A 25,364-nucleotide genomic window follows, 5' to 3' on the forward strand; every position below is an offset into this window, starting at 1 on the left:
TGCCGCGGTACCATCTGCCCCTTCTTCCCCTCACTCACGCCAGCCAGCAGCTCACCAAAACAAAAACGTGCCCCCTGGGTCTTGGCCCAACATGCTGTTTTCATCTGGACCAAAACCATAAAGTCTTTTTATCAAGCCAGTGAATGCCTGCTTGCAGGAATAAGCAGCCAGGGGGATTGGATGGCTGGTGGTGATTCATAGATCATCTCAATCCCGGCTTCTCTTCATTGCATAGAAAGTTGGCTGTCGACAGAATACCAGAGCCTGGTACCTGGTTGAAGCCACGTGGTTTAAAGGGAATGACTCAGTATCTGGGGAAATTCATCTAGCTTGGGTGAGGGGTAGTGGGGAGGGAAGCCAGTCTTACCATCCACAAAGCTCTCACCCTGTTGTAGGCCCTGAGGCCGGGGAGCCTGAGCCTCACGTCTGTGTGCTGTCTTTCCAGTGGGAGAAGCTGCAGATGACATCCAGCGAGCGCAGGAAGATCATGTGCTCCGTGACCTTCCACGTCATCGCCATCACCTGTGTGGTCTGGTCCTTGTATGTGCTCATCGACCGCACCGCCGAGGAGATCAGGCAGGGGCAGGCAACAGGTACGTGGTCAGAACGAAAGGTGTGCCCAGCCAGTGTATCCTGAGTGGCACAGTGGATCTTAGGATTGGGGTATTACTCCAGGTTGATTTCCAGGTCTGACCTCCAGTGTCTTCTGGAGGGAGGTATCCGTTATGACGCACCATACATCCTTTTTGGATGTTTCTTGGGCTGTGGTGGTACTTTGTATAACCCAGTCAGGGGATTTCCCTGGCAATCCAGTGGTTAAGACTTTGCCTTCCAATGCAGGGGGCACAGGTTCGATCCCTGGTCAGGGAGCTAAGATCCCACGTGCCTTGTGGCCAGGAAGCAAAATGTAAAGTAGAAACAGTATTGTAACAAATTCAGCAAAAAGTCTTTAAAAATGGTTCATATTAAAAAAAAAAAAAACTTTAAAAAAAACAAAACAACCCAGTCAGGAGAGATTAAATCATGGAGAGAATTCCAGAGATACCCCCTGGAAGCGCAGGATGAAAGGGCGTGGACGAGCTCTTCCATGCCTCCTCCAGCAAGACTGGATTTGATGAGTTAAGAACCTGCGGCTGTGGCAGGCTCAGAAGCTGTGTTTTATTTACTTCTCATCCTAGATGAGGTCTGCTGGCAGGCTAACCGGGCTTTTTCCCTTCCAGGAATCCTAGAGTGGCCCTTCTGGACTAAGCTGGTGGTTGTGGCCATTGGATTCACCGGTGGCCTTCTCTTCATGTACGTCCAGTGCAAAGTGTACGTGCAGTTGTGGAGGAGACTCAAGGCTTATAACAGAGTGATCTATGTCCAAAACTGCCCAGAAACAAGCAAAAGGACTATTTTTGAAAAGTCTGCACTAACAGAGCCCAGCTTTGAAAATAAAGATGGACGCGGAGTGTGTCATTCCGATACAAACTCTTCCTGTTGCACAGAACCCGAAGACACTGGAGCAGAGATCATTCACGTCTGATGGCACGGAGGCTCTCGTTCCTGGACAGCTGGGGACAGCTGAAGGGAGTCGTTCACTGCCGGCTGTGTGCATGCTCTTCTGCCCTTTAATAGCAGAGACTGGGCAGGTGACTTTTTAATGGCTTCTCTTTTTTCTAACCCTCCTTAGTGACTCTCCTGGAAGACCCTCACGTCAGCTGTGCCCGGCTGGGTTCTGCTCCTGCCCGCGCGTCTCTGGGAGGGGAGGGTGGACGAGCCTGTGGCCCCGTGAGGGGTGCTGGCGGGGTTCTGGCTCGTAGTCTTGAGCAGAATGAGAGAGCAAGATGCCAGAGCTGAGGGGAGAACAGGAGCAGGCGGCGCCTGGCCCTGCCGCGCCCCTCCTGGCCGGCAGGCCCCACCTTCCGCCCACTAGCTGAACTGCTGGGAAGGACCAGCCTTGCAGAGAGGCTTCTCCACCACTAAACAGGGCCCGGGGAGGCTGCCACTGACAGTTCCCGAGCAGACGGGCCGTGGTGCTCTGTGCGTGGTGGTGAGTGATTCACTAAGCGAAGCAAAGCACTTTACAAAAAGAGAATCTTTATTTTGTAATACGTGTGTCACGTGGGATTGACATTTGAAAGAACGTCCCATTTAGAAACCTTCCTTTCATGACCCTGATTGTCTCTTTCACGTTGTAATAGACCTGAAACCCTTTTTGCCTTATATATGCTAAGAAATGTGACTTCCACTCTGTGTCCATAAAAGGGACTTGTAAAGCAGAACAGACAGGTCGGAGGCATTTTTCATAACATTCCGTGGGATGAATGGATGGTAAATGGCAGTTCGAGCATAATTCCTGTGGTTTTAAGCCTGTTTTATGACAAGTCTTCATGTCATAGGGCTGCCCTAAACGTTTCTTTTTTTTTTTTTTTTGTCAGTCCTGAAGAAGAAGGGTTCATGAGATCTAAATGAAAGGAAGTTGAGGTATCAGAACAAATCGGAATATTTTAAAACTATTCCTTTACGGACAGAGCGCTCCGGTTTGGGCTGACTTCACACTGAAGAAGCAGGCGTGTGTCGCCCAGCTGGGGCGCGGCTGAAGGCGCTGTCAGGGGCCCCTGCCCCTGGCGCCTTCCGTGGGCCGCTGCCTGGAGCAGAGAGGCACATGGGCTGCCTCTGGCTGAGGGCCAGGAGCGCGCAGTGGACTGCCCTGGCCCACCGCGGCCCGTTGCCAGCCACAGCCCTGCCCGTTTGCCGCCTTAACTGGACGGAGCCCTGGCCCAGCTTTCAGTCCATCCTGTCGTCAGGGATTACCTCCTGTCCCACTCTTTCATAAATCCAAAATCACTACCATCAGATGGCCTTTGTGCCTTTAATAAGGTCTGCTTAAAATTCTGTTTTTAAAGACCAGTTTCATTATACCAGGCAAAAGAGAGTCAACTCCAGAAAAATAGCCCAGGGGGTTCTGCAGTGTGAGATGAGTGTGCCCAGGCACTCACTCTCCAGGCAGCTCTCTGGGCGTCTTGGGTGGGAGCCCCGGGTCCTGCCCTCCATCCTCCGAGCCTCAGGTGTTCATCCAGCCTGTTAAGAGCGGGAAGCGCACAGATGATGATTCCTTTGCGTTTCAGCGTGGAAACCCTGTGGTTTGTTTTGAAAGCCAGGAGGTTCTTAAGCCCTCGGGGGAGGGCTATCCAGCCATAGCCCGCCCCTGGAAATAGGTCAGCTCGTCCTCTCCGTCCCCCAGGCCTTATCCAGCGTGTGGCTGCGCTCAGTGTGCCCCAAAGTGCAATTACCTACACCCCTTCCCAGCCTGGGGACACCAGATAGCTACAGTCTGCTCAGGAGAGCCACATCCCAGGTCTGCCTTGCCGGTGCCCTTTAGGAACTGCCCAGGCAAGGCCCCTTGTCCCTCTTGACGGCAGGTGAGTCGTCAGGGAATGCTGGATTTCCAAGTGGGCCCCATTCCCCTCCCCCAGTGGAGCCCCTTGTGCTGTCCCTGAAGAGCACGGAAACTTCTGATAGGAGCGTGCTCAGGTGTGGACAGCACCAGGACAGCCCAGCTGGTGTGGCTGGCGCCCCGCCTGTGGCAGAGGCGGCTTCATAACCAGCACTGTCGCGTTGCTCTGTCACAGGAAGCGCGCTCACACCATCTCGTCACCTCCAGCCAAGCTCCTAAAGGCCTCTGCCTATGGATGGTCAGCCCCGTGTCCTCCTCTTCTTTCCTGGGATGGCACACACAGCTTGCCCCATTGCCTTTTTCTGTCCTCGCAAAGTCTGGTGACCACCTGTGACCCCCAGCTTGTCCCCGTGCTAATCCCCACCCGCGCCCCCAGGGACCGGCAGTGAGTGCGAGGCCCTGGCGAGGCCGTGCTGCGCTGCCGCCTGGTGGGGGCTCTGCATCTGCCGGGCGCTCCTCTGTGTCAGCTTGTTAATTACTCCCCATTTCTTCGTTTTGCACCTGACTGAACAAGTCATAGAAGCGCGGGGTGAGCTTGCAGGTCTCAGGGCCCGGAGGGCGGGGTCTAAGGCCAGGTGAGTGGGAGAGGGAGGCAGCCTGGGCTGTCGGCAGCCAGCCACCTCTGACTCGGCCTCCGCTTCCCCTCAAACTGTAGTTCCACTGAAGCACTTTTGTGGCTGAGTTTAAACTTTTATTGAAAATTATAAAGGATCTCTTCAGTCTCCGACCTGCACTGTCTCTTGCCTTTTTTTTTTTTTTTTTCTTCGGTCCACTCTTTTCAATCTTATGGGTCCACTTTCAAAACCTGCAGGTGTGCCCTAAGCTGGCTACAGACATACAGGCCCCGGGCAGTGGGGCAGGTTCGAAAGCCTCGTGCAGAGCTTCCCCCCGACTGATGGTCAGCCCTGGAGCCAGAGGAGGATAGGGCACGCAGGATGAAGGTCCACGACAGTGTGGATTTGGCCTGACACAGACACACTTTTGAGACACTTTCCCTCTTGGATCTGATCTGAAGTTTGCAGCTTCTGTCTCTAGCCCAAGGAAAGGCTGAAACACAGGGAAGCAGCATTTGTCCTTGTTCTGAAAGTAATGAAATTGTGCAGCTCATCACCTGTCCAGATGCAGTGTTGATAGGATGCTGATTGTTGATAAAGACCAAATTGACACTGGCATGTGTGGTGTGGCTTCTAACAGGCCCTTCACACTCGAGGTTTTTCTCAGCTTAGAGACTTTCTAGTTATCTAAATGTCTAGTTTTGCATCATTTTGTGTATGTTCACTGTTTCTCAGTATTTCTGCTTGAATAATTCTCTGTATGGGATGGGGGGTGGTGTTTGTACTATACACGGAGTGTCTAATTGCAGCAATAAAGCATTTCTTTAAAAAGGAGCTTTGCTATGCAAGTGTTTTCCTGCCAGGAAGCTGGGAATATTAGCAGGCACTCCAGTGGTCTGATCCCCTTTCCAGGTTTCTCTGGCTTCCGTATCAGAGAAGATCATACAGCTTCGGTCTGTCCCTGTAAGGGAGGCTGGATCCCCCAGACGCTGGCGGTCAGTGGGGAGGAGTGGGTTCTGGAGAGTGTGTGAGCATGGGAGTGAAAGCTGAAGTCATTCTCACAGATGTGCGTGTTCCAGATATCTGGACTGTACTGGGGCTCACTGCACTGAGGAAAGCCAGACTCGAGTTCAGGGTGCATAAGGCACCATGACCCTTGAAGTGGTCCACGGCGTAACCAGCCTCGTCCCGTTAAATCGTTGGCTGATGCCGTCCAGCAGAGTGAGGAAGTGCGGCAGGGCTGGCAGGATTGCTGGTGATAGCTGAGCCGAGCTGTACTTCCTGGCTCCTGGTGAAAGGTTGTTGCTGAACCACAAAAGATGCCAGGATTCTTGGCCTCTGGAGGAGAAGAATTCAATCCAGGGCCAGAGATGAGGCTTGATCGCTCAGACATTTTGTGTAGTAAAGTTTTGTTAAAGTATAAAAGAGAAAGCTGCTGACATAGGCATCAGAAGGGGCAGAAAGAGTGCCCCCTGCTAGTCTTCAGATGGATGTTATATAGTCACTAGCAGTCTACTAATTCGAGAAAGGAAACGTCTCAGAGCTCAGAGAAGGCACCAGGTGAGTCATCAGCTCAGTTCAGCTCAGGTGCTCAGTCGTGTCCAAATCTTTGCGACCCCATGAATCGCAGCACGCCAAGCCTCCCTGTCCATCACCAACTCCCAAAGGTCACTCAGACTCACGTCCATCGAGTCAGTGATGCCATCCAGCCGTCTCATCCTCAGTTGTCCCCTTCTCCTCCTGCCCCCAATCCCTCTCAGCATCAGTCTTTTCCAATGAGTCAACTCTTCACATGAGGTGGCCAAAGTACTGGAGTTTCAGCTTTAGCATCATTCCTTCCAAAGAAATCCCAGGACTGATCTTTAGAATGAACCGGTTGGATCTCCTTGCAGTCCAAGGGACTCTCAAGAGTCTTCTCCAACACCATCAATTCTTCGGTGCTCAGCCTTCTTCACAGTCCAACTCTGACATCCATACATGACCACTAGAAAAACATTAGCCTTGTCTAGACAGACCTTTGTTGGCAAAGTAATGTCTCTGCTTTTGAATATGCAGTCTAGGTTGGTCATAACTTTCCTTCCAAGGAGTAAGTGTCTTTTAATTTCATGGCTGCAATCACCATCTGCAGTGATTTTGGAGCCCCCCAAAATAAAATCTGACACTGTTTCCACTGTTTCCCCATCTATTTGCCATGAAGCGATGGGACCAGATCCCATAGTTTTCTGGCATGTTGAGCTTGAAGCCAACTTTTTCACTCTCCTCTTTCACTTTCATCAAGAGGCTTTTTAGTTCCTCTTCACTTTCTGCCATAAGGGTGGTGTCATCAGCATATCTGAGGTGACTGATATTTCTCCTGGCAATCTTGATTCCAGCTTGTGTTTCTTCCAGCCCAGCGTTTCTCATGATGTACTCTGCAATATAAGTTAAATAAGCAGGGTGACAGCCTTGACGTACTCCTTTTCCTGTTTGGGACCTGTCTGTTCCATGTCCAGTTCTAACTGTTGCTTCCTGACCTGCATACAGGTTTCTTGAGGCAAGTCAGGTGGTCTGGTATTCCCATCTCTTTCAAAATTTTCCACAGTTTATTGTGATCCACACTGTCAAAGGCTTTGGCATAGTCAATAAAGCAGAAATAGATGTTTTTCTGGAACTCTCTTGCTTTTTTGATAATCCAGCGGATGTTGGCAATTTGATCTCTGGTTCCTCTGCCTTTTCTAAATCCAGGTTGAACATCAGGAAGTTCACAGTTCACGTATTGCTGAAGCCTGGCTTGGAGAATTTTGAGCATTATTTTACTAGCGTGTGAGATGAGTGCAATTGTGCGGTAGTTTGAGCATTCTTTGGCATTGCCTTTCTTTGGGATTGGAATGAAAACTGACCTTTTCCAGTCCTGTGGCCACTGCTGAGTTTTCCAAATTTGCTGGCATATTGAGTGCAGCACTTTCACAGCATCATCTTTTAGGATTTGAAATAGCTCAGCTGGAATTCCATCACCTCCACTAGCTTTGTTCGTAGTGATGCTTTCTTTCTAAGGCCCCCTTGACTTCACATTCCAGAATGTCTGGCTCTAGGTGAGTGATCACACTGTTGTGATTATCTGGGTCCTGAAGATCTTTTTTGTACAGTTCTGTGTATTCTTGCCACCTCCTCTTAATATCTTCTGCTTCTGTTAGGTCCATACCATTTCTGTCCAAGGGTGAGCCCATCTTTGCATGAAATATTCCCTTGGTATCTCTAATTTTCTTGAAGAGATCTCTAGCCTTTCCCATTCTGTTCTTTTCCTCTATTTCTTTGCATTGATTTCTGAGGAAAGCTTTCTTATCTCTCCTTGCTATTCTTTGGAACTCTGCATTCAGATGCTTCTGTCTTTCCTTTTCTCCTTTGCTTTTCCCTTCTCTTCCTTTCACAGCTATTTGTAAGGCCTCCCCAGACAGCCATTTTGCTTTTTTGCATTTCTTTTCCATGGGGATGGTCTTGATCCCTGTCTCCTGTACAATGTCACGAACCTCCATCCACAGTTCATCAGGCACTCTATCAGATCTTGTCCCTTAAATCTATTTCTCACTTCCACTGTGTAATCATAAGGGATTTGATTTAGGTCATACCTGAATGGTCTAGTGATTTTCCCTGCTTTCTTCAATTTAAGTCTGAAGTTGGCAATAAGGAGTTCATGATCTGAGCCACAGTCAGCTCCTGGTCTTGTTTTTGCTGACTGTATAGAGCTTCTCCATCTTTGGCTGCAGAGAATATAATCAATCTGATTTCGGTGTTGACCATCTGGTGATGTCCATGTGTAGAGTCTTCTCTTGTGTTGTTGGAAGAGGGTGTTTGCTATGACCAGTGTGTTCTCTTGGCAAAACTCTATTAGCCTTTTCCCTGCTTCATTCCACACTCCAAGGCCAAATTTGCCTGTTATTCCAGGTGTTTCTTGACTTCCTACTTTTGCATTCCAGTCCCCTATAATGAAAAGGACATCTTCTTTTGGTGTTAATTCTAAAAGGTCTTGTAGGTCTTCATAGAACCGTTCAGCTTCTTCAGTGTTACTGGTTGGGGCATAGACTTGGATTACTGTGATATCAAATGGTTTGCCTTGGAAATGAACAGAGATCATTCTGTCGTTTTTGAGATTGCATCCAAGTACTGCATTTCGGACTCTTTTGTTGACCATGATGGCTACTCCATTTCTTCTAAGGGATTTCTGCCCACAGTAGTTTAAATACAATGGTCATCTGAGTTAAATTCACCCATTCCAGTCCATTTTAGTTCGCTGATTCCTAGAATGTTGACGTTCACTCTTGCCATCTCCTGTTTGACCACTTCCAATTTGCCTTGATTCATGGACCTGACATTCCAGGTTCCTATGCACTGTTACTCTTTACAGCATCGGACCTTGCTTCTATCACCAGTCACATCCACAGCTGGGTATTGTTTTTGCTTTGGCTCCATCCCTTCACTCTTTCTGGAGTTATTTCTCCTCTGATCTCCAGTAGCATATTGGGCACCTGCTGACCTGGGGAGTTCCCCTTTCAGTATCCTATCATTTTGCCTTTTCATACTGTTCATGGGGTTCTCAAGGCAAGAATACTGAAGTGGCTTGCCATTCCCTTCTCCAGTGGACCACGCTCTGTCAGACCTCTCCACCGTGACCCTCCTGTCTTGGGTGGCCCCACAGGGCATGGCTTAGTTTCATTGAGTTAGACAAGGCTGTGGTCCTAGTGTGATTAGATTGACTAGTTTTCTGTGAGTATGGTTTCAGTGTGTCTGCCCTCTGATACCCTCTCGCAACAGCTACTGTCTTACTTGGGTTTCTCTTACCTTGGACGTGAGGTATCTCTTCACAGCTGCTCCAGCAAAGCACAGCCGATGCTCCTTACCTTGGACGAGGGGTATCTCCTCACAGCCACCCCTCCTGACCTTGGACATGGAGTAGCTCCTCTAGGCCCTCCGCAGCCCCCTCTTCTTGGACGTGGTGTAGCTCTTCCCCTGACCTCGGGCGAGGGGTAGTTCCTCTTGGCAGCGCTTCTGCCCAGTCCGACGCAGCTGGTGAGTCATGGTTCGGGGGGGAGGGCATAAAACGATTGACATGACTCTGAGGAAAAGCAGATTTCCATACAAATAGCTTCATTAACCGGAGAAGGCGATGGCACCCCACTCCAGTGTTCTTCTTGCCTGGAGAATCCCAGGGACGGGGGAGCCTGGTGGGCTGCCGTCTATGGGGTCGCACGGAGTCGGACACGACTGAAGCGACTTAGCAGCAGCAGGTTCGTTAAGATAGATTAGGAGAGCAATGTATGAGTATAACATAGTGGTTTGTCAAGTTAGTTCTGAGCCTACAGGCAGAACCGACTCGAAGGCAGAGTCTGGGGTAAACGCGTAGTATGTTAACACAGCTTAAGATAAACATTTCCATGAGAAAAATGCATCTTAGCTCAAGGTTTGAGAAAAGTTAAGTTCGGTGGAGCCAGGTGTCGTTAGGGCAACAGTTTTAAGAGAAACCTCTTTTTAAATTTGTACAGAGAAGGGAAAAATACACCACTAGTTTCCTCCTGCCCCCTAAGAGGGGAGCAATGGCTGACACTGCAGCCTGTTTCCTCCTCTTGGAGACCCCTGGCCTTCCTGCCTGTCCCCCTCTCACTGGCGGGGTAACAGTGAGAATAAGGCCCATGTGGTCGGTCTCCAGTCCTGGGACTGCAAACCGCTCCTGGAGCTGGGAGTGCTGAGGGTGGGCGCCTGGCTTCAGCTGTGCTCACGAGATGAAAGGAAGGAGGCCAAGGCTGCCCCAACATGCTGTGTGGGTGAGCCAGGAGAATTGGCCCACAAGTGCAGGGCACCACAGAGGGCTGCTAGGAGACTGGGGACCTAGGCAGGGCAGTGCTTTGCTAGTGTCCTTGCCTGACTTGGGAAAACAGGTCCCCGGGAACTGAGCGCAGCTGTGGAAGCTCCTAGAGGAGAGGATGGCCGCAGAACAGCTGAAGCTGCTCAGGAGTGTTCTTGCAGGAGGGACAGAGACTAGCGCCCACCTGGGCTCACTTGCGCTCAACTGTTTGTGGGAGGGAATGTTGGGAGCCTGGAGCTGGAAGAGAAATCCGTAAGAATGTGAGGAGGGGGCTTCCCATGAGGGGCTTCGATTCTTTGGGGACCCGATGCATTATAGTGAGTTTGGCTGAAGAGACACTGAATGAGTCTTGTTGCAGTGAGGCTTTGAAACAACGCCACCTCCAAGCCTCTTCGCCCTTCGATGTGAGCCACAGAACTGTTGCAGGAAGGCGGACCCCTTCCAGGGCCCGAAACTGGGCTCTTGTCTAACACTCGGAAATGAATTGTCCGAGGAGACACGTGTGCTGACAAAGCAAGAGAGTTTACTGGGAAAGGGCACCCGGGTGGAGAGCAGGAGGGTGAGGGGACCCAGGAGAGCTGCTCTGCCGCATGGCTCGCAGTCTTGGGTTTTATGGTGATGGGATTAGTTTCCGGGTGGTCTCTGACCAATCATTCTAACTCAGAGTCTTCCCTGGTGGTGCACGCATCCTCAGCCAAGATGGGTGCTAGCGAGAGGGATTCTGGGAAGTGGACGGACACGCAGTGTCTCCTTTAGACCTTTCCGGAACCCTTCCTGTTGGTGGTGGCTTATTAGTTCTGTATTCCTTATTAGGACCTCCTGTCATAAAACAACTCACGCAAATGGTTACTGTGGTGGCTGGCCAGGGTGGATGGTTTCAATCAGCGTGCTTCCCCTAACAGAATGATGGGTTAAGGCACACTGCTAGGGGAGCCTCCGGTCCTCCAGGTCAGGGGATGGCCGCTGGTGCTCGCTGACCAGCCTCCTGTTTGGTAAACACACAGACACAGTCCTGTCCCTTCGTGGACGTGCTGTGTCCACTGTCAGATCCTTTGTCCTGGAACGCCCATGGTATTCACACGCCCCTTTATAGAAAAAGCGTGCCAACCCTTGGTCTGTGTGACTGGTGCCCCTGGAGCTGTTGGTGCACAGCCCACCTGGTGCCAGGGATGCAGACAGCCCTCTTCTAGGGCCTGCCCTTCTCCCAGCCTCAGAGGTGCCCCAGCGACCCATTGTCCCGCTATGCATCTCTGTTGCTGGTTCTGGAAAGAGCTGAGGTTAGTTCAGGAGTACAGGAAGGAGGGATGAGCCTGCTGTCCTGAGCTGAGAGCTTCCCTCGGCCCCTCAGCTGTCAGAGAAGCCTCATCTGGCCTGCCTCGCCAAGCTGCTTCTGGGAGCCGAAATGAGAGAAGCAGAGTCCAGGCTCTGCGGGGGCCTCTCAGGATCCCCTCTGCATGAAGTAGGTGTCTGGAGGTCCAGTGGTCCGGGGAGCCGAGCCGGGCTCCACTTCGGTTTCCTTGTCCAGCTTCCACCCTTTCACTCGACACACAAAGCCAGGGTCTTGGCCGGGGGGAGCTGGCCTCAGTGTGTTGCCTGGCACCACTGTGGGGGACCAGGGCGTAGACGGGAAAAGGCAGCGGAGGTGGTTGTCTGTTTCCCTCATTCTCCTGCTTTCCTGTTGTTAAATCCCTGTTGCGGAACAGAGATGAGAGTAGACGGCAGCTCTGGGTGGGGGTGACCTTTTAATTCATTTTTTAATTGAAGGATGATTGCTTTACAGAACTGTGTTGGTTTCTCCCAAACATCAGCATGAATCAGCCATTGGTATGGTTTGTCCCTCCCTCTTGAACCTCCCTCTGCTGGGGGTGATTTTGTGGATTGGTTGGTTCATTGCAACAAAAACTTGGTAACGATGTCCCTCCTAATTTTTCCTGCAAAACTTTTCTGGTCCATAAAATCTAGTCAGCTGAGAGCCCTGGTCCTGGGGCTCCTACAGACATAGTAAGTGTCCTGAAGGAAGTGTGTTCTGAAGGAAGCGTAGGAACTTTGTGGGCAAAGAAGAGAGAAAAGAACCTTGTCTCCAAATGGAACATGGGCAGCTTTTGCCTAGATGGGATCACAAAGATTATGGCTTTTTTGTGTGGGGAGGGGATGTTAGCTGTTTGGGGTGATTGGAACATAGCATGTTGGAGACTTGTTTTGAGCAAACACCTTTATTTTTATGACAACCAGTTCTTAATTCATTCAACAAGAATTTACCTGGATACGAACAGTATGCAAGAGACTGGACTAAGCATAAATAGAGCAGATCACCTTCCCATTTCTCAGCAAGAACATCCATCAGTCGTGTCGCTCTTCTGGGCTGCCTGCCGTGAAGCGCTGAGCTGGGCCTAAGGGCGGGAAGGGGCACAGTCCTGTTCTGTGTAGGATTCTGGGCTGCCTACCGTGAAGCGCTGAGCTGGGCCTAAGGGCAGGAAGGGGCACAGTCCTGTTCTGTTTAGGAGAGGTCCCTGCAGTCTTCACACACACTGATCGAAGCATGGCATTTGCTGAAGATTCAGGCACAAACAGGAAAATGCTCCAGAGCTGAGCTACACTGTGGTCCAGTCTGGGGAGTGTTTGGTTTGAAGCCAGGAGCCTGGGTCCCACAGGCCACTTCCCAGGAATCCGAAGGCCCACCCCTTGGCAGCCCCAGGAGCCTGCCCAACCAGGCAGGCTGCAGTCTGGGGGCCGAGCCCAGCCTCGAGCAGCTGGGCGTCCTGCAGTGAGACGGGCTCAGGCAGCTATTCAGATGGCCACGCTATTGGGAATCCGGTCTGGGGACAAGTAGTAATAAGGCAGCTTCTTGTTCTTGTTGCGCTCGGCGATCACGCTGACGATGGAGTCGAGGTTCTTACGGAACCGGGCCATGGCCTCCTTTACGGGCTTCTCGATGAAATGTTCCTCTGGGTACATGCCCAGGAACAGCTGAGACCCAGACAGATAGAGACAGGTTAACCTGTGATGAGGTGACGTAGACCAACAGGACGCATCCTGCCCCTAGAGCCCAGCCTTTGGGAGTCAAGGCCTGGGCTCATCACTGCTCCCCGCATCTCCACCCCCTGCCACCTGCTGAGAGCACCCGAGTATGTGCTTGGGTTGGGGCCTCAGAGATCAGTGCCCTGCTGCAGGGTGGCTATAGGCCTGGTAGTGGCTCAGGCAGATGTGGAGGCTGGGGTGGTCCCAGCTGTGGTGGGCATGTGGCCCAGTCCCCAGGCGCACTCCCGCCTGGTGTCGGGGGCACGGGGCCAGTCTTTCCTCTGCAGCCCAGGTCGGCCACAGCCAGGCTCTGCTGGGGTGGTGTGCCCATTTGCACGTTCACACAAATGTCTTCAAATTGAAACTAGGTGTATCTTTTAGAAACAAAATCCAAGAATGTTGAAATTGAAGTCTCACAGCCAGGGCTGGGCAGGGTAGGAGAAGTGTTCTGCACTGACTGTTGATAGGATGTTGGATTCAGTTTGTGGAGGGCCATTCAGTCTCAACATTCTTTGACCAAGAAATTCCTCTACGAGGCAAGTACTGGTTTTGTTGAACAAATGTGCTGATATGTGAAGATGTTAGGGACCAACACAGAGGTCCCAAAGCAACACACTGCCAACAAATGCTGGTGGGTCTTCGACCAGTCCAACCGACCAGTCATTCTAAGCAGCACTGAGCTAACACCAGGGGGTGGTGTTTGAGAGCCGTCTTGGGGCCTTTGGAATTAGGTTCAACAGGTTGTATGAGTATGTCTCAAAAGATACCCAGGAAACTCAGCCCTCACCTGTGGGTGCCAGGGAGAAACCCACATGGAAGAGCTTTGCCAGCTGGGGGCGGGCAGGGTGTGCCCTCGTGGGGAGCGGCACGGTGGAGCAGGGACCCCTGCTCTCCTGCCCCGCCCCGCTCGGAGCTCCATCCAGGCTCTGGCCTGAGGACCTCACAGGTCCCTCCGGCCTTGCGAGTCAGGGCTCCTGGCTGGCAGGGGTCCAGCCTGAGCCCTGGACCATAAAGCCCTGGGGCTGAGGAAGGGTTGGAGCCGGCCTCACCTCATTGTCCTGGAACTGGCTCAGTGCCCACACCGCGCCCAGATGCCAGCAGGAGCGGCCGCGGTCGGGCAGCGTGTCCACAATCTGCTCGATGGTGGCCACACCCTTGGCCGTTGGGGGCGGGGCCCGCATGGTCGGGGGCGCGTTGGGGATCCAGGAGCACCAGTCATACTGCGGGACAGTCACCGACCCGGCTGGGTGCCCCCCAGCCAGTGCAGCCCTCACCCAGCTCTGCCGCCCGGGCCGCCTCCCCGAGCCCCCTCCTCCAACTCCGGGAGCCCAGGGAAGCCCCCTCCCTCACACTGGCCTCCAGTGCTTAGCACAAACTCCAGCACCAACTCCACTGGCCCCTGGGAACACCAGACTCCTGGCCCCTCCGCCCCTCCACCCCCGCTCCTGTGGAGGAGGTGGCGCGGCCCACCCAGGGCCCTCAAGCAGCCGAGTTGGCCTGGCCATCTCCTGCCCAGAAGGCTTGCCCTGTCCTTGCCCACCTGGCCGAAGTTCACCGCCGCATGCTGGGCTGAGGCCGTAAAGATCACCACGGTCAGGTACTCACACAGCTTCTCCTTGGTCTTGATGGACTTGGGGAAGCCTAAGGGAGAGCCCAGGGCTGGCTGAGGCCCCAACCCCAGGGAGGGCCACTCGGCCAGCAGACACCCGCTCCCACCCGCACAGGTTGCTGGGTGCCCACACCCCAGTGCTGGGGGCCCGGGCACGAGCACGGCACACGGGAAGAGCACGGCCGCTTGGCCAGGGCTCCGGTTGCTTTTCCTCCTCTCCTGGCTCTGGAAAGCCCCTGAGATATCCCCATGGTGCACACTGAAGGGCAGGGGTCCCCTGGGAGCTGTGGGCTCAGCACCAGCTGCTAAGATGGAGGCCAACGGCCAGTATCACCTAGAGCCATTCAGTGGTGCAGGGGAGAGAGAGGCGAGGCCGCGGGGTGGAGAGCAGGCCCCACCTGAGGCCTTCTTGCCCCGCATGCCGTACATATAAACGTCCTTCACGAAGTCCTGCAGCTCCTGGTCGTCCTCCACCACCTGGTCACCCTCGTAGTAGATGTCCACCACCTCGGCCACGAACCTGGCTCCGGAGGAGAGGCCCAACCAAGAGCGGGTGACCAGCCAGGGTCTGCAGAACTGGCCCCTTGCCCTATCCGTGACCCCGTCACTTTTGTGATGTCTGGACTCAGGTCACACTCTCCCCCACCCCCGTCCAGTCTGGCACAGCCCTGTTCCCCATCGTTGCCCTAACAATGGAGCCAGGCCTCCACCCACTGAGTCAGCGGTCCAGCATCCCGTCATGACCGCCAGAGCCCCGCCCACTCCTCCTGCAGCCCCTCAGCTCCCGCTGCCAGAGCTGACCCCCCAGCCCCGGAGCTCACGTCTTGATGGCCTCCCACACCAGAAGCCCGTCGTCCCGGTAGAAGTAGTAGGGGACGTCTTCCGCGTTGTCCATGCCCCGGGCCTTGATGGCCTCAGGGAAGCACAGGGAAGTGTAGGTCAGGTCCTGCATGGCCTTCTGCACCATCTGCACATGCCCGCCGCCCCCGGTGGCGTTGGCCTTGAGCAGGAGGGGAGGAAGTGCTGTGAGGCAAGGCCAGTTCCTCCAGTGCCAAAGCTCAGCTCGAGAAACTGAAGGGCAGGGAGATGTCCGGGCCCACCAGAGCAAACCCACGTCCAGTGAGGTGGAGTGGGAGGGCATTTAACGCGGAGCCTGCCCAGGGCAGCCCCAGGAGGAGGTTATGGGGAGGAGCCTCGTCCTGACCCGAATATGAGGGGCTGAGATGCAGGAGGGAGGGGTGAGCCCGCCACCCGGTACAGTGAGGTACGACAGGCAGAGTGGAATCCAGGCCAGAGCAGCCCCCGGACCAGGCCTGCCCTCGTTCTGAACACAGGCTGCCCAGGGCCGAGCATTGCTCTCAGAGACCTGATCTTTGAGCATAAGGCAGGGGCATACACTGGACCCCAGGACACACACCACTCTGCTGAGGGCCTCTTGTGTGCCTAGTGAGGGCTGCTGGCATCATCCCAGCTGCAGAGATGCCGGTGCGCGTGCTTGCAGGCAGGCATACACGTGGCTGAGTGCTCAGGGCACAGAATCTTCCGAGGAGAACTTGGGGGCCGGGGCCAGACCCTGGTCCACGGTGGGCGTTTGACCCAAGCGGGACCAACAGAGCTGCTCCCCGGTACTTTCTGTTTGCATGGGAGATGACGTCATGTGTGGGATCGGAAGCTTGGAGCTTGCTGTGATGTACCCCTCCCACTGGGGGAAGCCTGTCTGCAGAGCCCGTCTCGGAGAGTGAGGCCCACACAGTTCAGAGAGAGGCAGAGTGCCAGCCAATGGGCTTGTACCCTGGGGACACTGAGTCCCGGGCCCCATGTATGAGGCAGCCTAGAGGGCAGGGGGTGCCTGGGGGCTTCGGGCCTAGCACCAGGTGCTGAGGTGGAGGCCACGGGCCAGCGTTGGCCACAGGAACTTGGAGCGAGGAGCTGAAGCCCCCGAACATGTCCAGGTGTGTGAGATGACAGTCTCATTCCAGCTGTAGCTGGCCTGAGAAAAGTTTTGTCATTTTCCGCCCAAACGGTGACCCTTGGGATGGTCTGGCTGACTTACTAACTGGAGGTGGGAAAGGAGCAAGGTTGGAGGTAAGGCTGTGGGAGGGTCCAGGCTCAGTAAGCCTCCAGAGGGGTCCCAGCAAGGGGTACTGCCTGAGAGGGGGTGATGGGTGGGTGGGGACCCAAGGCCCCACTGAAGGGAAGAGTGGGCTGGGCGTACCCATGGCCTGGCAGGGAGGAAGGGTGGGAGGCTGTGCTCGGAGTGATGGGCGGCAGAGTGGGTGGGGAGATGCAGGAACCTAGTTTGGGCCACGGGGCAGGCAGGCAGGACTTACACCCACATGCCAGGGGGAGGGGAGGGAAGGGATGGGAAGAGGTGGCAAGGATACCATGGTGAGGAGGAAGAGAGGGTGGATGGAAGGGGCGGGCGCCAGCCAGAGGACATGGGGGGCTTCACTCAGAGCGCACCCAGCCTCCCACCCTTCCAGGCCTCCACCCCGGTGGTGCCTAGGGGCTGGCCTCAGGTCGGGTGGGGGCCGGGCGGGTGGGAGGAGGCCCTCACCTTGTCAAAGAGGCCGTACTCACAGATGAGCTGCTCCCGGGCCTTGGTGTTGATGGCGATGGTGAACCGCACGTGTGCCACCAGGAGCTGGCGCAGCGACAGGGGCGGGCCTCAGAGGTGGCCAGGGCAGGGGCTCCCGACCCCGTCTGCGCCTCCTCGGGGTCCCCAGGTCCCCCAGCCCCACCCCACCCCGGTGCACCGTGGAGGAGCGATGCCAAGGGTCACAGAGGGAGTGAAGCTGGCGTGTCGACCTGCACTGCCGCGAGCTGCTGGCATGGCAGCCTGGGGACTGCCGCGCTGATGCTCAGCAAGAATGATCGTGACGAAAGTCACCATCGCCAGCGCTTACGTAGAGCGTAACTGTGCGCTGGGCACTCTGAAATTCTCCAAATGTGTCCACTATTTCAACCCTGGCAGCGATCCTGGGGGGCAGGTGTACTATCTGATCTCGGTGTTACAGGTGGGGAAATGGAGGTAATTTCAGCCTGCAGCCCGTCCAGCAGACAGTGTCCGCAGGATTCAGGAGAGAGAAGGGCAGTGGCAGCGGGGCTGCCCGCTGGGACCAGACAGAGCAACACTGAGCTCATTTGTCTCTTCACACTCTGCTCCCGACCCCAAGGCTAGCCAGAGGCAGGGCGGGCCCAGGCCTGGCCCCCGCCCGACGTCCTCAGGCCCAGCAGGCTCTGAGCTGCTCTCTCCCTGGGGCTGCCTCCCCTCCTCCCAGCCTCTCCCGGCCACAGTCCTGCGGGGGCGTCGGAGCCCCCCCTCCCTTCCTCTGTCCTCTCCCCCCGGTGAGGCAGGAGCTTGCTGTACCTTGAAGATGGGGTGCACGGCAGGCAGCTGGCGGTACATGGCGATGCCAAACACCTCAGACACCAGATGTGTGCGCAGAAGGTGGGTGATGGTCTGGTGGACGTGGAAGTCGCTGGAGCGCACCCAGATCTTGGCCAGCAGCCAGTCATACTTTGCATCCGAAGGGAGGAAAATGGGATTCTCTTCTCCCGGCACCTGGTTGAGCTGATGCGTTGCAGAAAGAGAAGGCGTTGCAATATTTTGCTCCAGGCTGCAACTGTAGGAGAGCCTGGCCTCTCAGGAAATGCCGGGAGAATCCAGATTTCTTCAACAGAGACTTTGAATCACGAGAGGCTCGCGGAGGAGGGCAGAGGCCCCAGGTTTGTAACAGTTTCTCCTCCGGGCTGCGTCATTCACTAGCTGTGGGACCCCGGACAGCTTAGCCTTTACGAACTGCAGCTTCACTGGCGTTAACAAGGGCACGGAGTCTACAGCCTGGCAGGTACCAGGGGAAGCGAGTGAAAGGGTGCCCACGCAGCACGGGGTGAGTGCTGTGGTGTGCGGAGCTGTGCGCAGGGGCCTCCCACCCGCTCCCCATCCCTCCCCTCTCCCGGTCCCACCCACTTCTTGCAGCTGCTTTCTGGTCTCCTGATTTTTCCTTCCTCAGCTCCCCCCTTAAATGCTGCTGCTCCCCAGACTCTGTCTGGGTGCTTCTGAATCCCCTTCTTGCCCTTGATTGATTAGACTGGTGGGGAGTGGGGGACAGCGTGGGGGACACGAACTCTGGAGCCAGATGACCTGGCCCCAGTCTCGGTTCTGCCGCTGACTGTGTGCCCTGGTGCCTCGGTTCCCTTATCGGCAACACAATACTTATACTCAAACATGCTAATATTTCTGCATGAAACATACACCTTTCACACTGAGTGGGAGAAAGCCTCTTAAGTATTCCCTTCTATCAGGAAGATCCCCTGGAGGAGGAAATGGCAACCCACTCCAGTGTTCTTGCTTGGAAAATCCCATGGACAGAGGAGCCTGGTGGGCTAGTCTGCAGAGTTGCGAAGGCTCAGACATGACTGAGCGATGGGGCATGCGTGCACACTGGTTCAGAGCAAGCTTTGCTGCCAATGAATCTGCTACAAATTTTTTGAGAATCTAAGAGTTTTAGATTTCAGAATTGGGAGTAAGGGATTGTGGACTGTGCGGGCAAACCCTTGGTATGCGGTTAACATCTGGCAAAACCAGCTGCTATCATGCCCAAGGCACCCAGTGCCCGGTTCACGACTGACTGAAAGTGCTGTTTGCTGAGCGCTGGTCGCCGTGCCCTTGGGGCCCTGTGGAGCCTCCCTCCTTCACAGACCCACACCTGGTCCTGGCCTCGGTGTGGCTTCCTGCTGCTTGGGTAACACCTCCCACAGTGCTGCAGAGCCGTGGCACCCTGAGAAAGCGCCGGCAGCCAGGGATGGGGAGAGAGGGAGCTCTGGCCCTGCCCGTCCGTCCCCCGAACTGCGCGCCTCTCCTCCCCCACCGTCCTCGGCGGAGACGAGAGTCCGGGAGCATCCCAGGACTGGCATGGCTCCTGACCGCCCTGGTCCTCCCCGGCAACCGCAGCTTCGAGCTCATCTCGCAGCGTCACCTGCGCAGGCCCTACTGGTGTGTTTTTTTTTTTTTTTGACAAATAACTGCTTTACAGAATTTTTCTGTTTTCTGTCAAACTTCAGCACGAATCGGCCAGAGGTATACATATATCCCCTCCCTTTTGAAGCTCCCTCCCATCTCCCTCCCCATCCTAACCCTCTAGGTTGATACAGAGCCCCTGTTTGAGTTCCCTGAGCCACACGGCAAATTCCCGTTGGCTATCTATTTTACATATGGTAATGTAAGTTTCCATGTTACTCTCTCCATACACCTCACCCTCTCCACCCCTCTCCCCATATACATAAGTCTATTCTCTATGTCCGTTTCTCCATTGCTGCCCTGCAAATAAATTCTTCAGAATCATTTCCCTAGATTTCGTATATGTGTGTTAGAATACGGTATTTATCTTTCTCTTTCTGACTCACTTCACTCTGTAGAATAGGTTCTAGGTTCATCCACCTCATCAGAATGGACTCAAATGCCTTCCTTTTACGGCTGAGCAATATTCCACCGTGTCTGGACCACAGCTGCTTTGTCCGTTTGTAGGTGAGCATCTAGGCTGCTTCCATGTTCTGGCTAATTATTCTGAACAGTGCTACAATGAACAACAGGGTACATGCGTCTTTTTCAATTTGGGTTTCCTCTGGGTATATGTCTAGGAGTGGGATTGCTGGGTCATGAAACTCCAGTACTTTGGCCACCTCATGCGAAGAGCTGACTCATTGGAAAAGACTCTGATGCTGGGAGGGATTGGGGGCAGGAGGAGAAGGGGATGACCGAGGATGAGATGGCTGGATGGCATCACAGACTCGATGGACATGAGTCTGAGTGAACTCCGGGAGCTGGTGATGGACAGGGAGGCCTGGCGTGCTGCGATTCATGGGGTCGCAAAGAGTCGGACACGACTGAGCGACTGAACTGAACTGAACTGAGCTGATGGTGGTTTTATTCCCAGCTTTTTAAGGAATCTCCATGCTGACTTCCATAGTGGCTGTATCAGTTTACATCCCCACCAACAGTGCCAGAGCGTTCCCTTTTCTCTACACCTTCTCCAGCATTTATTGTTTGCAGACTTTTTGATGAGGGCCCTTCTGACCAGTGTGAGGTGATATCTCATTGTAGTTTTGATTTGCATTTCTCTAATAATGAGTGATGTTGAGCATCTTTTCATGTATTTGTTAACCATATTTATGTCCTCTTTGAAGTAATGTCTGTTTAGGTCTTTTGCCCACTTTTTGATTGGGTTGTTTGTTTTTCTGGCATTGAGTTGTATGAGCTGCTTGTATATTTTGGAAGTTAATCCTTTGTCAGTTGTTTCATTTGCTATTATTTCCTCCCGTTCTGAGGGTTGTCTTTTCACCTTTCTTACAGTTTCCTTCGCTCTGAAAAAGCTTTTAAGTTTAATCAGGTCCCACTTGCTTACTTTTGTTTTTATTTCCATTTCTCTAGGAGGTGGGTCACAGAGGATCTTGCTTTGGTTTATGTCATCGAGTGTTCTGCCTATGGTTTCCTCTAAGAGGTTTATAGTTTCTGGTCTTATGTTTACGTCTTTAATCCATTTTGAGTTTATCTTTTTGTGTGGTGTTAGGAAATGTTCTAATTCCATTATTTTACGTGTTGCTGTCCAGTTTTCCCAGCACCATTCATTGAAGAGGCTGTCTTTGCCCCATAGTATAGTCTTGGCTTCTTTGTCAGAAATAAGGTGCCCATAGGTCCATCGCTTTATTTCTGGGCTTTCTGTCTTGCTCCATCGGTCTGTATTCCCGCTTTTGCACCAGCACCTCACTGCCTTGATGGCTGCAGCTCTGTAGTGTAACCTGAGGTCAGGAGGCTAGATGGCTCCAGCTCCATTCTTCTTTCTCAGGACCGCTTTGACTCTTCGGGGTCTTTTGTGTTTCCATGTGAACTGTGGAGTTTCTTGTTCTAGTTCTATGAAAAATGCCGCTGGTAATTTGATAGGGATCGAGTTAAACCTGTAATTGCACCTGGCAGTATAGCCATTTCCACAACACTGACTCTCCCTACCCAGGAATGTAGAGTGTCTCTCCACCTGTTTATGTCATCTTTGATTTCTTTCATCAGTGTCTTATAATTTTCTGTGTACAGTTCTTTTGCCTCCTTCGATAAGTTTGTTCCTAGATATTTAATTCTTCTTGTTGCAGTGGTGAATGGGATTGATTCCTTAATTGCTCTTTCTGATTTTTAATTGTTAGTATATAGAGATGCAAGTGATCTCTCTGTATTGGTTTTGTCTCCTGCAACTTTGCTAAATTCACTGATCATCCCTAGTGGTTTTCTGACACTGTCTTCAGGGTTTTCTGTGTCCTACTGGTGTTTTGATTCAGGGCTGGTCAGAATGCTGGGGCGGCCGGGCAGGTCCTCCCCAGAGCCAGGAAGTGCTCTAGGGTATCCTGAAGACTGGAGCCCTTTCTGCCCACTACGGTCAGCCCTCCCCAGACTGGCAGGAAGCCCTGTGTTCTTGTCTGTCCTGTCCACCTGGCAGAGCCTTAAGCAGGAGATTCCAGGCAGGACTGCTGCCTTTCCCTCCTGGAGGTCTGTTGGATCCACCCAGGAAATGCTCCCTGAGCCCTGGCTGCTGAGGATGGAGCTGCCCAGGATGAGAACCGGGCCGGGCCGCCTACCTGGATGGCAATGGGGACAATCTTGTTGGCCAGATTCTTGTACAGCAAGCAGATGGGCGCGGCCAGGAACTGCAGAGTGCAGGGGTCTGTTTTGTTGGCATCGATGCCATCCAACAGTTTAAAGTCCACGATGAAGATGTTCCCTTGCTGCAGGAGGTAAGAAGAAATACATCCCAATCAGGTTCAGTCTGAGACGGACCCAGGACTTGGGCCAAGTGGGAGGGATAGGAGGTCCAGTCGATACAGTGGAGTTCAGAGCTTAGAGTTCTTGGAGTCCTGGGACTCCAAGGCTGGCTGACAGAAGTCTCCATCGGCTATGGTACACCTTGCTGTGCCTGCAGAGTCTGCCTGGCCCTCCTGAAAGATGCTGGAAGACCACCCACAGTGCCAGTTACGGAAGAAGACAGAGTTCAGACGAAATGAATGAGAGAAAAATGCCAAGAGTGACGCTGCAGGATTCCACTTACAAGGGTTCAAAGCTGGGCAAACTCAAGTGTCAGAGTCAGGACAAAGGTTGCCCCTGGGAGGAGAGTTGGAAAGGTGGCAGGAGCAGGGTCCTGAGGCTCAAAAGTGGGTGTCCGCCGTGCCAGGAGGGGGTCGTCAGGGCTGGCGGACCGTGAGGTTTCAAGGGAGGGTCTTCAGGGGTAAGGAGGTCTACAAGGGTGGGGGTGGGGTCTGCAGGGGTGGTGTGTGTTCTGTGTCCTGGTGTGAGCTTCTGGCATGGCACGGTAACTTGGTGCTACCAAGCCATCATTGAGCTTGCGGCCACTCTTGATTCCTGTGGGTATCACACTTTAAAACAAAAATGCGTGTGGGGAAGGTAGCAAGTTGCCCATCCCAGGTTACACTTGAGTCCCCTGAGTGTGTTAGTCACTCAGCCGTGTCCGACTCTGCGACCCCGTGGACTGCAGCCCTCCAGGCTCCTCTGTCCATGGAATTCTCCAGGCAAGAATACTGGAGTAGGTAGCCATTCCCTTCTCCAGGGAATTTTCCTGATCCAGGGATGGAACCTGGGGTCTCCTTCATTGCAGATTCTTTACCGTCTGGGCCACCAAGACGGAGCCTCACCTGAGCGTCTCGGGGGCTCTTTTTGCAGGGCCAGGGCCTGCTCGGGCCAGAGCTGGAAGAGTCTGGGTGGAGGACACGTGGTGCTTCTTCTAAAGCCTCTTGTGTTTTAAGCTAGAAATGGAGGCAGGGGCTGCCGTCTGGCTGGGGAAGGCCGTCAAGGCGCGTGCGGGAGAGACCTGTCAACAGGTGCTAAGTCAGCTGCAGGTCCCTAAGTCTGCCAGCAGAGGGCGCCGGGTGAACACAGCTCAGAGGCTTCAGGACCGCCAGCTGCAGGACCCTGCGGCTGTCTGACACCAGTGACGAGCTCTGAGCATTGGCCTGAGTGGCACTCGGGGCAGGAAGGGGCCAGGGAGGGGGAAAGAGGTAATGTTGCCCTTGGCCAGTCAGGGCAGAGGGAAGTGGGGACAGGCTGCCTCCAGCAGAGTGTGTGATGGCCCCTCAGGCAGGACACCTTGGCCGGAAATTGGAGACACCCAGGCCTGGGGGTGGGGGGCGGAGGTCATGGGCCTGGTTGGGCTTCTGAGATGGGCTGGACAAATGGACTTCCAGAGCAGAGTGGCCGTCGGTGACCACTGTGTGGAAGGAATGTCTGCCAGTCAACTCTTCAGCAGACCAAGTTATTTAACTTGATGAATGACAGGCTAAAGGGAAACCCTGGGAACCAGGAGGCCTGGGATAAGGCAATGGCACCCCACTCCAGTACTCTTGCCTGGGGAATCCCATGGATGGAGGAGCCTGGTGGGCTGCAGTCCATGGGGTCGCTGAGAGTTGGACACGACTTAGTGACTTCACTTTCACTTTTCACTTTCATGCACTGGAGAAGGAAATGGCAACCCACTCCAGTGTTCTTGCCTGGAGAGTCCCAGGGATGGGGGCGCCTGGTGGCTGCCGTCTATGGGGTCGCACAGAGTCGGACACGACTGAAGCGACTTAGCAGCAGCAGCAGCAGCATGGGGCATTTCTCTCATTCCAGGCCACCTCCTCTCTCTGGGCTGTGATTTCATCCTTCTGGAAAGTGAGGAGTCAGCTGTCTCTCTCAGTTCTGATATCACAGGTTCTGTAGAAGATTCGGGCGCTCTTGCTGGTCTGGTGCTCCTGTCCTCTCCTTTTGGTCAGCATTCTCCACTCTCCCTGCTGTAGCGACTGGCTCAGGGGATTGCCTCACAACTCAAACTGGACCCATGACATTTGCTCAAAGTGTTGGGAAATAGGGACTTTTTTCTGGGCTTCAGCAGTGTTTGCTAAAATGATGGAAGGTAAGTCGGAAGCTCTTAGCGGTCATATTTACCTCCACTTAAGGACACCCTCAGGAAAAAAATTCTCAACAGCAGCAGAAAACTGATAACTGGAGAAATGATGCTGATGGGTTATCTGAATCTTAGACCCAGCTAGTCCAGTCTGCTTCATGCTGTTTCCCCAGCCAAGGCATTTCTTAGATTAAACTGGTTTTAACTTGAAACCACAGAATCCTAATATAAAGTATAAGAACTAAAACTCTTAAAGAGTTGTGACAATGACTCAAAAATAACAATAGGGGTAGAATTTACCTATTCATATTGGAAAAAAATAATTGCATAGGTAGAGAAGAAAAAAACAACTTTGGAGTTTTAGTTGGCCACAAATCTATGATCTCTGTAGCTCATAAGATGCTGCCAAAGAGAGGGAGCAGAAAAGATTGTGGGGATTGAGAACTACATCTTAGGGGAGGGAGCCAAGTACGCGCGAGAGACGGGGATGGAGCCGTGTATGTTTAAGAGACGGGGATGGAGCCGCGTATGGGCAAGAGACGGGTGGTGCATGTCTAAGGACCCAGTCAATGGTGGCTATTGGATTACTGCTTCACCCTTGAAACCACAGCTGAGCACCAAGACCAGTACTCACAGCAAAGGTGGCCGCTGTGGGGGCAAGGAGTCCTGAGTGGCAGCTGACCCCCTGCTGGGGCGCTGGGTGCGTGGCTGGCTCTCAGCCCCTTCCAGTTCTAGGATTCTCTGACCCTCAGGGTTCAGTGCTCCTCTGACTTGAAGCTTGAAATCAGTATCACTGAAGCAGTGTCACCAGGTCCAGCAACTGGGTCTAGAGAGAAGCCCTGCTGTGTGTGCCTATCTGTGGGGAGGCACGTGCTGTCACCTGGCCATGTGACTAGGCAGGAGCCCTGCCTGGGGACCTTACCTGGGCAGGCGGCCCTCTGGAGTCAGGTGGGCAGGGTGTGAGGGC

At 53.7% G+C, this 25,364-nt stretch overlaps 2 protein-coding genes across 7 annotated transcripts in view; one reads left to right on the forward strand and one right to left on the reverse strand.

The window, feature by feature from the left end:
- The window catches only part of MARCHF8 (membrane associated ring-CH-type finger 8), a 111,805-nt gene extending 106,978 nt beyond the window's left edge, over positions 1-4,827 (forward strand). For all 5 annotated transcript variants that reach the window (XM_004021569.5, XM_012105579.4, XM_012105575.5 and 2 more), the window contains 2 exons: positions 446-593; positions 1,221-4,827. In XM_004021569.5, coding sequence (XP_004021618.1) covers positions 446-593; positions 1,221-1,525 — 453 coding nt within the window. In that variant the 3' untranslated portion in view covers positions 1,526-4,827. The remainder of the gene's footprint in view (positions 1-445; positions 594-1,220) is intronic.
- A 7,196-nt stretch (positions 4,828-12,023) lies between these two features.
- The window catches only part of ALOX5 (arachidonate 5-lipoxygenase), a 47,379-nt gene continuing 34,038 nt past the window's right edge, over positions 12,024-25,364 (reverse strand). The window contains exons 7-14 of one of the 2 annotated variants that reach the window (XM_027962219.3): positions 22,083-22,229; positions 17,827-18,030; positions 17,014-17,100; positions 15,278-15,456; positions 14,855-14,976; positions 14,388-14,488; positions 13,897-14,067; positions 12,024-12,796 (exon numbers count right to left, since the gene is read on the reverse strand). In XM_027962219.3, coding sequence (XP_027818020.1) covers positions 12,617-12,796; positions 13,897-14,067; positions 14,388-14,488; positions 14,855-14,976; positions 15,278-15,456; positions 17,014-17,100; positions 17,827-18,030; positions 22,083-22,229 — 1,191 coding nt within the window. In that variant the 3' untranslated portion in view covers positions 12,024-12,616. The remainder of the gene's footprint in view (positions 12,797-13,896; positions 14,068-14,387; positions 14,489-14,854; positions 14,977-15,277; positions 15,457-17,013; positions 17,101-17,826; positions 18,031-22,082; positions 22,230-25,364) is intronic. The other variant, XM_015104505.4, reaches the window with a different exon arrangement.

The sequence above is a fragment of the Ovis aries genome, chromosome 25 (assembly GCF_016772045.2).
Source record: "Ovis aries strain OAR_USU_Benz2616 breed Rambouillet chromosome 25, ARS-UI_Ramb_v3.0, whole genome shotgun sequence".
In the NCBI taxonomy this organism is placed as follows: domain Eukaryota; kingdom Metazoa; phylum Chordata; class Mammalia; order Artiodactyla; family Bovidae; genus Ovis; species Ovis aries.